Here is an 11,843-nt window from a genome sequence, read left to right as displayed (position 1 = left end):
CTGGATAGGATACAGGCAGACAACCTTGCTCCGCCTTCGGCTTGAGTCTCTTTAGATGTGAGAAGAGGAATGAGGCATAGGGAACCCCGCCTCACCCTATCCCCGGGTTCCCAGGGTGGAGCACGCAGGCGTGGCCCCGCTGACGAAGCCGCTGCCCCGCCTCCTTGCCTCTGGTCCTCCCTGCGCTCGAAGTGGTGCATTGTGGGAAACTCCAGAGCACTCGCTGGTATCCGCAGCCGCCGCCCGCTGTCATCCCGAGAAGCAAGTGCGCAGCTAGAAGCTGGAGGCCCGAAGGCAGACGTAAGGCAACAGGCCCTTCTGAGGGTGGGCAGGGACCGGGAAATGGGGTAGGGTTAGGGACGCTGGGTCTGATGGCCAAGTAGTAATGCTTTGGCCTTGAAGGTCACCAAGGTTGGGGCATGAGCACTTACTCTCCCGGGCTCAGCAGCCCTGGAGAGGCAGAGGTGGCATTTGGAAGAATAGGATGTAAGTGCAAGCTGAAAATAACCAAGGGCAGATCTCCTGCTTTGTGCAAACTTGATGCCCAATGGCTAAGACCTCTCCAGAAACTGTATCATGGAGGGGATACCAGGACTCTCTGGGAGGTGGGGAATATCTGGCTTTCTGTACTGGTCATCTCCATCATGGTGTGACCTTCAGATGACCTTCAGTGTGTTCATTGTGGGGACACTTGGAGCTTGAGCAATACCTTCTCAAAGTGACTCCCCCTCCCAGCACCCGGGCCATTTGTCCCTCCAGGGTAGAGGCAGACAGGTAGTCCTGGGTCCTCCAGGCAAGAGCCAGGCCCTAGTCTCTCCAGACAGGACAGGGAAAATCAAGGTGAGGTTTTTCTATAGCCTGGGACCCACACTCTCCTTGGCTCCTGTAGCACAGCCTTGAGCTCAGCAAGGAATTCTTGCCCTTGAGCTGGATGAAGCTGTGGCCTGCTTGGGGGAAAGGGCACCAGATCTAAGCTGGGTGGGGCCGGTGGCTGACCAGATGCACAGGCCAGCAGATTCCCTGATGGCTTCTTTGCCTCCATTTTATCACTTTCTGGTCCTGATAGTCCTGGTGACCTGGATCCACTCTCCCCCTGACAGAATTTGAGAACCCAGGCTCTGGGTTCCCTTCCTCTTAGACTGCTCAAGCTGAGATCAAGGTGCCATGGCATCCCATTCTGTAAAACAACAACGAGATCCCAAGATGGCATGCAGTGCTCAGTTATGTCAGAGCTTCCCTTGATTCCTTTCTGCCCCCTCTGAGCAAATACTCTCTTCCGGCTTCCAGGGTTAGATTCTTAGGTCTACAGCAAAGCCTTCCCAGCCCCACCTGTGGGATAAACACAGCGCATGTGAAGCAAGACTAGATTATAGGTGAGGAAGCGGAGACCTCTGGTCTCAATAGTTGGAGGGGTTTTTCCAAGAATGGTCAAAAGCAGACAAAGGCCAGGTCTTGGAAGAGGAGGGACTAGGCCCATAGGATGCTTCTCCACTAGAGCTTCTGAAGAGTTCAAGGAATTGGGAAGGTTATGTCCGTGGGGTAGGGGCAGGAAAGCTATACAGAAGGTGCCTTGTCCCTGTTTACTACCTCACTTGTATCTCCCTCCAGACCCATATAATGCCCAGAGGTGAGCTGTCCTGAGACTCTGTGCTCCAGCCACCTGTCAGTCCCACAAGCCCCAAAAGAGCTGCCAGCACAAATCGTCATGGAGTCCCGAGGAAAGTCAGCCAGCAGCCCCAAGCCAGACACCAAGGTGCCTCAGGCCACAGCAGAGGCCAAGGCTACTCCAGCTGCTGATGGGAAAGCCCCCTTGACCAAGCCTGCGAAGAAGGACGCCCAAGCAGAGAAGCAGGAGCAACCAGCAGCCCCTGGGCCAGCCGCCACCAAGAAGACAACGGCCAAGGCAGATCCTGTGCTCCTCAACAATCACAGCAACCTGAAGCCAGCTCCTGCAGTGCCGGCGGCCCCCAGCAGTCCCGATGCGACCTCAGAGCCCAAGGGTCCTGGGGATGGGGCCGAGGAGGACGAGTCCAACACCGGAGGCCGAGGCCCCTGGCCTTGTGAGAACTTGACCCCTTTGCTGGTGGCTGGGGGTGTGGCCGTGGCCACCATAGCCCTAATTCTTGGTGTGGCCTTCCTAGCCCGGAAAAAATGATGCCTGGTGTCCAGGTGGGGGCACAGAGGCACTTTCTGTACAGACCTGAATATATAGTGCATGCAAGGTCCTAGATACTTATCTATACATACGGACATACATCACACACGCACACATACACACATACACCACACATACATACACATACATCCATGCAGCAGGAAAGAAAGAGACAGTGAGTCCACCTCCACTGACCCCAGCACACCCTCTCCCAAGTTCTGGGGCAGGAGCCCAGCTCTGCAGTTTGCAGGAAGTACTAGCATGGGGCAAAGGAGATAGCTTGCACTAGACAAGTAGGAAAATAGGAAGAGATGCTGGCTGTGGCCTCTGAAAGAAGTGGAGTAGGCTGGCCCTGTAGGGACATTAAGAGAAATGGCTACTTTACTCTCTTTTGAGCTTCTGGGGGCAGTCTGTCTGGGCCTGATGCAGGATGCCTGACCTGAGGTGGGATTCAAATCTGCAGAGCTACCTCTACCCACTGTCCCTGTCCTGGCTGAGTGGAAAGGCAAAGCTTAACCGCTAAATTTGGAATGAGATCCCCACCTCCTTCTCTTTTTTCAATATGTGCCCCAGAAGAGCTCCTGAGACTAGGATCACCTTACTTCATTGCCCAGAGCAGCAATTGTTGGGGGGAGGGACGGGCGGGGTGCTGAAAGCCCAGTAGGGAGGCAGGAGACACGGAGGAGCTACATTACAGTTCTGCCTGCCCAGTACTCCCCAATAGGCTGTCCTTCCTGCCTGCATCCAACACCCCCTTGAGTCTAACAGCGTATAAATGCAATAACACAGGTAGAGTAGAACTGCCCAGTGGGTGCCACTCACCCACTGCCTGCAGGAAGACCTGCTGTGCAGCCCCTCCTTAGTGCATCTGGCCCCAGCTTGCCCCTCCGTGTGGTGACGGTGGGCCGGTTTCCAGAAGGCTGCAGTGGGCTCTAAGGAAACATTGCCCTCACCTGGCCAGTGGCTGCAGGGACCTTGGGCCTGAGTGGAGGCTGAGTTTGAAATAAACTGTTACAATATAAAGGCTGGGCTGGTGTCCTCACCTGCATGGGGCTGGGAGGGGCAGAGACGTCCTTCATGGGTATGTGTGGGCCACAGATTCATCGTGTGGGCTCTCCTGGGAACAGGCAAAAAGTCCCAGGCCCTCCTTCATGCCCTGATCCTTATGGGCTACGTGTACCCAACCAGACACCATACCCAACCAGACCACTCCCCTGTGCCAGCTGCTCCCTCCCCGGCCTTTGTGGGAGCCTGAACCCAGAGGGACATTCAGGAGCTTCACAGTGTGTCCAGCAACCCCACCCCTGGGCCTGGGCTGCTACCCACAGCGCACCGGAACAGAAACTGCATTCGAGCAAGGAATCCCCTCCATCCATGAAATGCAGGCGCCGAGGCAGGGTTCATCCTCTGGTCACCTCTCGTCCATGGGCTCTCTCCCAGAGCCCATCCTGATCTGGTATTCAGTACGTGGGAACTGCTCATGGTTTCAACTGTGAGTGAGGCTGTCAGGGAGTGGGCTGCCAAGAGCAAGGATCATTCTGTAATATATTACCCTGGGCCCCTCCTCCCCACCCTTGGGGCCACTGAGGCTGGAAGGCAAGAGCTCATTGACCATCTCCTCCCTGAGGCTTTCTTTGAACTGGTGTTTTTTGTTGTTGTTTTAACTTTCCAATCTCTTGGTACCCACCCTGCTCAGAGTAGTAGCTCTGCCCACATAACACACCCCATTCCTCTCTGGACAACTCCAAAAGGCTGAAGAGATCTGAAATGGACCACTTGTCCTTGTTCAGACCACTTTTCCTGGTTTTCCTTTGACCACCATTGGTACAAAGTGCCTCTTTCAAATCCAGGCTGGCACCTGCCTGAGCCAGGGATTCCCAAAGACAGGGTTCTGGGCATGCTGGCCATCTCCACCTCACTGTACTGCAGGTGCAAAGGCCAAGGCCGCACTGCCTGGTGGACATTCGCTGCTTCATCCAGTACTCTTATTCTTCCATCCTTTCCCTTGAACCTTAAAACACAGAAGCACTTCCAGGCGTTTTGTTTCGATGGAGACTGCAGAGGTGACCAACAACAGCTGGCACTCTGAAGTGATGTTCTTCTCACGCTGTTACTCCTTTCTTGATTCTCTATTAAAGTACTTTTAGGTTGTTTTTAAAATATCGGTGCCTGGGGTTAAAGAGATGGCTGAACAGTTAAGAGCATTAGCTACTCTTCTCTGGGATCTGGATTTGATTCCCAGCACCTACATGATGGCTAACAACCATCTGTAACTACAATAACCGGGATCTGATGCCCTCTTCTGACCTCCACAGGCAACAGGCACACACACAGTACATAGACATACATACAAGCAAAACACACACCCATGTGAAAATTAGTTAAAGTATCAGGGGCTGGAGGGATGGCTCAGTGGTTAGGAGCACTGACTGCTCTTCCAGAGGACCTGACTTTGATTCTCAGTACCCACATGGTGGCTTAAAGCTGTAACTGAAGTTCCAGGAAATTTGGCTGCACATACATGGTACGCACACACATGCAGACAAAGCACCCATACACATAAAAAAAAATTAAGTCTCAGTTAAAGAAAATATTGGCAGAGATGAAAATCTTGTGCAGCCTCTCTGTAGTTGGGGCCTGGAACGGTCTCTGTTGGCACTGTTGTATCGCAGACGTGGTTGTCAGCTGCTATGCTACCGGGAGGCAGTGAGAACTTTAAGGGTGGAGCTAAGTAAGAGGGCTTCAGGTCACCAGGGGCTGGTTTGTTACTCATCCGTTACGGTTAATTTCTAGCCAGGTGTGGTGGTGCACACATTTAATCCCAGCACTTGGGAAGCAGAGGCAGGTGGATCTTTTTGAGTTCAAGGCCAGTCTGGTCTACATAATGAATTTCAAGACAGCCAGTTCTACACAGAGAGACCCTGTCTCAAAAAAAAAAAATGAATGTTTGTCTGCATGGACGTATGTGCACTATATATGTATGTGTGTATATATATATACTATATATAATATTATATATATATATATATATATATATATATATATATATATATATATACTGCTGTAGGTGGCCATGAGTGTGTGCTGACCTGAGCCCTCTCAAGAACAAGTGTTTTTAACCATGAGCCACCATCTCCCTGGCCTGTTTGCTTGGTTTTCGTGTGTTTAGAAGAGTCCTGGCTGTCCTGGACTTGGCTTTGTAGACCAGGCTGGCCTTGAATTCACACATCCGCCTGCCTCTGCCTCCTGAGTGCTGGGACTAAAGGCATACATCACCACACGTGGCTGTTTTGTTGTTGTTGTTGTTTGTTTGTGTACAGGTTCTCAATGGGTAACCCAGGATGACCTTGAATCTCAGCTTCCTGAGAACTGTGAGTACTGAGATTACAGGCTTGCAACATCCAGCCGGGTTAAAATTAATCTTACAGAAAGAGAACAAAACAGAGGTGAACTCAGGTATCAAGACTTAAGCACTGTTTGGTTTATCCACCTCGTTTGTTTTTCAGTTTCATGTGCTTGACTGTTTTCGCCTGCACTTATTTATGTCTGTGCACCACTTGCATGCTTGGTAGAGGGCACAGTATCCTTTAGAACTAGAATTATAGGTGGTTGTGATCAAACCCAGGTCCTTAGAAGAACAGTCAGTGCTGTTAACTGCTAAGGCATCTCTCTAGCCCTGACCTACTTTGTTTCTGTTCTCTTTTGAGACAGGATCTCTCATTGGTCTGGGATTAAGTAGGCTAGGCTAGCTGATCAGTAACCCTTAGGATTTCTGTTTCTCCGCAGAACCGAGATCACACTGAGTCATCGTATCTTCTTTGTCTATTTTTTAAATTATTTATTTTCTTATGTGCATTGGTGTTTTGCCTGCCTGCATGTCTTTGTGGAGGGGTCAAATCACTTGAAGCTGGATTGCAGACAATTGTGGGCTCCCATGTGGGTGCTGGGAACTGAACTCTGCAAGAGTCCCCTCTTCCCACTGAGCCATCTCTCCAGCCCCTGCTCTCTCTGTTTTGCTGTTGTTGTTTGTTTGTCTTTAATAAATTATTTTTATTTTATCTACATCAGTGTTTTGACTACATGAGTATCTGTGTGAGGATGTTGGATGCCCTGGAACAGACATTACAAACAGTTGTGAGCTGCTGTGTGGGTGTTGGGAATTGAACCTGGATCCCCTGGGAAAGCAGTCAGTGCTCTTACTGCTGAGCCATCTCTCTCTCCAGCCTGTTTTATGCGGTTTCTGGGGATCCAACTCAGGTCAGCTATTTCCCCCTTACTTTATTATTTTGCATTCTAAGCCATTAGTGCTGCAGTTTATTGCAAATGGTTTCTCAGTTGGTGCAGCAGAGGCTTACCAAATGTCACACTGTCCCTTTGTGTTCTGGAATCTTGGTTAGGAGACCTTGTCATTCTATCTAGTAAAACAACCTCAACATACATTCACACTTAATCCGTTCGAGCAAGTAGGCTCCCTGTGAATCCGCCAGGGCTCTGAAGGTATTTCTGCTCCATCAGAGCCAAGATGGCCCCAGCCTCAGAGAGCAAACAGGCCCCTGCCGCCCACTCCCACTGTCTCCTCTTACTCTCAGCACAGCTTCTATAAGCTGCCTCCTGTGACTGCAATTCTATAAGTCCTTTCTCCACTTTTCCAGTTTTCTACTTGTGTTCACTCCAGAGGGACACTGGAACCAAGGAGCAAGAGAAACATGGAGGCACACATCTATAATTCCAGCCTTCTGAAGGCAGAGTCAGGAGGACAGAGAGTTGCAGACAGCCTGGACTACAACATGAGACCATCTTAGAACAAAAACAGAAAAGGCTGGACCTACTGGCACAAGAGGCCAAATCAGGAGGATCACAAATTCAAGGGCAGCCTGAACTCTGAAAGGAAAAGTTAAGTCAGATCCCTGTGAAGATGAGGGTTGGGATGCAGCCTGCAGTGGAGCACGTTCCTGTCACGCGCAAGGCTTAAGATCCGGTCCCCAGCACTGCAAAAGCAAACACCTGAGAGGTGGCAGAGGCCTCAGGGGTTGGGCTGTAATGCATCAGCCACAGGACCTTAAACTTGAGTACAGTAAGGGCCCTTCCAGAAAGGGAATTTTGAAAGCTCTGCAACTCTCAGCAGTCTGAGGGCTGAGTTAAATTATTTTTTATCACAACTTTCATAGTCTAAATAGATGCAGATATAGAAAATATTCAGTCTATTTTTAAAAACATGCTCATGTATGCCAAGCCGCACACAGATTGCAGAGCTGAAATGTTTTCATAGGTCATGTCACCTCCACATCGCCCTTGGGCTGGACACTGCTGGAGGGGCCCCTGCTTTGGAGGGGAACCCAGGATCTAACTCCCATCTGGGGGCAAAGGTTCCAGCTCAAGCATCCCGGAAGGCCAGATCATTAACCATTGAAGGGCTAGCTATTGTGGGAACAGGGAGGAGATTCAGTCAGTTGTGGTGGGAAGAGGAAGAGATAAAGGGGCCAGTGACCCTCAAGCCCTTTTGGGGATGTAGACATGGGCTTTAGGGTAAGGGGCCCAATGTGTGCATAACTAAACAGTACTGTCTGCAGGCGGCTCCTCTATCCTGTCTCATCTCCGCTGCAAAGTGGTTCAGCTAAGTCAGTGCATGAGGGGGCAACATGGTTCTCAGGAGTGATCACTTCTGCTCCTAAGGGCAGCCTGATTGTCACGGAGCTGGGAGTTTGCCCGGTTTGGGTTTCTGTGTGTAGCCTTGGCTGTCCTGGAACTCACTCGGTAGACCAGGCTGACCTTGAACTTCAGAGATCCACCTGCCTCTGCCTCGGCTGCTAGGATTAAAGGTGTGCACCGCCACCCAGCCTGAGAGTGTTTTTCTATCCTCTGAGGTCTCTTCTAAGACTGTAGGTTTGGAACAATGACTTACCTCTGTGCCTTCTGTCCTGAATAGAAGAGGTTAGGCACACAGTCTTGGTGTGACTAACACGATGACTGTGAAGATACAGATGCCCCAAAGGGAAAGGCTTTCCCTCCTGTATTTACTTACAGTATTAGTTACTTTTCTCATTGCTGTGTGTGGCAAAATACCTGTAAAAGCAACTGAAGGGTTTGTGTTGGCTCACAGCTCGGGCTGCAGTCCATCAGGGTGGGAGAGGTAAGGAAGCAAGGGCCTGAGGCACTGCTCACACCGCATCTGCACACAGGAGGCAGAGCCACCGATGCTGGCGCTCAGCTCCTTCTGCCCTGTTCAGACTCCAGGATCTCGGGTAACAGAAAGGCGCCCCCAGGTCTAGTGTGGGTCACCTCACATCAATTAACCTGCTCTAGAAATTCTGCTACACAAGCCCAGACACTTGTTTTCACAGCGATTCTGAAACCTACCAAGACAATCAAAAGTAGCCAAGTGGTGGTAGCCCACACCTTTAATCCCAGCAGAGGCAGAGGAAGGTTCAAGGCCAGTCTGCAGGGTAAATTCCAGGACAGTCAGGGCTACAAAAGAAAAAAAAAATGTCCTGAAAAACAAACAAACTATATATATATATATATATATAAAGTATATATATAGTTTTTTTAAGTCAAAGAAGTAATAAAAGTATTATTAAAAATAAGATGGAGGAAATAGAGAGATGGTTCAACAGTTAAGAGTTCTAGGACAGGATTGGAAAGATGGCTCAGCAGTTAAGAGGATTGTCTGTACTTCCAGAGATCCTAAGTTCAATTCCCAGCAACCACATGGTGGCTCACAACCATCTCTACTGGGATCTGATGCCCTCTTCGGGGATGCAGGAGATCAAGTACTCATATACATAAAATATATAAATAAAAAAGAGAGAGTTCTAGGATGTCCAGGGCTACACAGAAAAGCTCTGTCTCAAACAAACAAGCAAAATGCAGTCATCACTGTTACTTGTTGGCCCAAGAAGGAATGCTTTTTAGTTAAAGTTTCTTTTGCAGGAGCAATGGCCCACACCTGTAATCCCAGCACTCAGGAAGGCAGAGGCAGGTGGATCTGTGTGAGTTAGAGGATAGCCTGTTCTAAAAAGTCAGTCCAGGACAGCCAAGAACACACAGATTAACCCTATCTCAGAGAAAAGAAAAAAGTTTCTTTTACACCTTAAAATGTATTCTATTTTGTGTGTATGCACATCTGGAGATTAGAAACAACTGTGGGAGTCCATTCTCTTTACCCATCATGTGGGTCCTAGGAATGGAGCTCAGTTGTCAGGCTGTGTGCTACTACTACTTTCTTCTTTTTCTCCTCTTCCTCCTTCCTTCTTCTTCTTATGTATTTATTTACATGTATAGCAGTGTACTATCTAAATATACACCTGCATGCCGGAAGAGGGCATCACCACATTATAGATGGCTATGAGCTACCTATAATGCTGGGAATTGAACTCAGGACTTCTGGAAGAGCAGACAGTGCTCTTAACTACTGAGCCATCCCTCCAGCCCCCACTGAGCCATTTCATGGGCTCAGCAAAGGCAGCTTCTAAGTATCTGTTTTAAATCTATGTCTCCACCAGGCTCAGAAGCCCCAAAAGCCCTGGCCGTCAGCATTTGTCTCTTCTCAACCTCTGGGCCAGCAGAGAACAGTTTACCTGTCCATGTCTTGAGCCACTGATAAACACGGGTTTTCTGCAGAACATGTGTGGGATGGCTGGGCACCCTCTAGCACCCATATGCATCTCATTTAGGGCCCCGCACCCTAGAATGCCTCCTCAGTTTGACTGTGATCACCTCTCAGCCTTCCCTTAGATGTGGATGGGGAAAAGAAGACAGGTGGAAAGGCCAACTTCGCTTAGCCTTGCAAATGTAGGTCCAGAGCCAAATTATCTTGGGCTATCTTTAGTTCTCTTTGTAATTACTCACTGTCTATCTCTGTATCCACCACCTACTATCCTTCTATCAAGGAAGAACCTTTGGACTGTATTAACTCTAACCTCTACTGACTCAAAAGCTAAGAAAAATGTTATCAGACAGCAGCTGATACTTACAGCAGCGATTTTCCAGCTACCTACCTACCTGATGCCCCATACCAATATACCTGGCAAATGCCTCGATTTATGACATTTTGTTTTATAACTATAGTTCATGTAACCACTTCTACACTGAAACCCATTAGGGCAACCTGATTGGTGTTCCTGGACCATGATCACTCATATTTGTTTCAGAATGTAAACACCTCTTGCTCACTTTGAAGTGAAAGTCCTGTTTTGCGTCAACGGCCTTATCAAACAATTGTTCCAAGAGTTGTTTGGTTCAAAGTCTAGCCTTTGACAGTCCTAACAGGCTTGGCCACTCATTCCCAATATGCCAGCTACAGAAGTAAGAGGAAAGTAAGAACCCTGGGAGATAGCTCAGTGGACAAGTAATTTCCTTGAAATCATGAGGCCCCGAGTCAACCCCAGAACCCACATTTAAAACAAACAAACAAATAAAAAACTGGCCTGGTATCCAGCACTTGCAATCACCCCCACACACCTCCAAACTCCCACACCGGACACAGGCAGGTGGATCTCTGTTAGTCTGAGGTCAGCCTGGTTCCAGAAGAGAGCCAAAGCTACACAGTGAGAACGTGTCTAAAACAAAACAAAAGGAAAATCAAATACTGAAAACAAGAGATTTACTCGATGCAGATGAAAATGCCTCAGTGGCCCCCAAGTCTGCCTCTGGGATCCCAGTAAGAGGTTTAGGTTTAGGGGGCAACAGATAGGCATGACTGGGGTGGAGAGGAGGATGGGGGAGGGGGGTGGGAGCTGCAGTCAGGATATAAAGTAATAAATATATTTAAAGAGAGAGAGATGCATTACTAAAAGTCCTGGCCAAGAGCTGGTCTCACACATCTTTGTCTCAGCTACAGACTGTCCTGCAAAGTGGTCTGACACTGAGAAGGATCAAGAGCTCGAGGCTATATGGTAAGTTCTAGGCCAGTCTCAGAAAATCAAAAAGGACACCCAAAATGATGCACCTTCCTGTTGGTGCTTTCTGCAGTGGCTTCCAGGACATGAGCCATGCTTTCTGCATCCTAGAAATAAGGAAGTTGGCCAGCTGCCCACTCAGCCCTCAGGAACAGCAGGAGATAAAAGCAGACCAGCGAGGCTTCTGCTTCAGTTGAGGTATATTAACCAGCCACTCACCTTTCCACTTGTTCCCCTGTAATTGCCTTGTATATCCTCAGTAAAGGCCCTGCCCTTTAATGCCGTGATGCATGACAAGCACCATGACAATGGCTGGAAAAGACTGTTAGAGCATCTGAGAAAAACAGCAGCCAATTCTTAGAAAAGATTCTCACCTGTAATCCCAATTCTAGTACTCAGTCTGGGACACAGAAAAAAAGGGAAAAAAAAATATAGCAGGGTGGGGAGATAGACATCTCTTCCCATGCCTAGATAATCTCTTCCACTAGCCTCCCTGTATTCCACCTGAGCCATATCTATGCCCGCCAGCTGCCTTGGTTGAGAAGTGGATTTGAGTTCTATTCAGGCTTCTGTTATTCTTTGGCCAAGAACAGAACCTTCTTTGCTTCTTCACAGTGACTGATTTTATTTGTTAGCCTTACAATTTCAAGAAAAAAAAGGACACAGTGCAGTTAAATCCTCTGAGGGCAGATGAGGTGGCTCTGTCCCCAGGCTAGATAAACTGTTCAGCAAGAGAGAGTACACCCCTCTGCTAAGGCTTCTCATCTGCCCACTACAGCCCCACAGATCTA

General features: G+C 48.9%; 1 protein-coding gene across 1 annotated transcript; it reads left to right on the top strand.

Annotated features, from left to right (window-relative positions):
• Positions 1–14: 14 nt before the first annotated feature.
• On the top strand, positions 15–3,178 carry Cend1 (cell cycle exit and neuronal differentiation 1). Its single transcript, XM_060382676.1, has 2 exons — positions 15–300; positions 1,609–3,178. Exon 2 carries the CDS (start codon positions 1,706–1,708, stop codon positions 2,153–2,155), a length of 450 nt encoding a protein of 149 aa, XP_060238659.1. The 5' UTR covers positions 15–300; positions 1,609–1,705; the 3' UTR covers positions 2,156–3,178.
• Positions 3,179–11,843: the final 8,665 nt, after the last annotated feature.

The sequence above is a fragment of the Meriones unguiculatus genome, chromosome 1 (genome assembly GCF_030254825.1).
Source record: "Meriones unguiculatus strain TT.TT164.6M chromosome 1, Bangor_MerUng_6.1, whole genome shotgun sequence".
NCBI lineage: Eukaryota > Metazoa > Chordata > Mammalia > Rodentia > Muridae > Meriones > Meriones unguiculatus.
The sequence above is the reverse complement of the archived record's forward strand: the minus strand, read 5'-3'. Positions and strand labels throughout refer to the sequence as shown.

Coding starts and splice junctions, on each gene's coding strand:
- Cend1 (XM_060382676.1), top strand. CDS start 1,706: ATGGAGTCCCGAGGAAAGTCAGCCAGCAGCCCCAAGCCAGACACCAAG.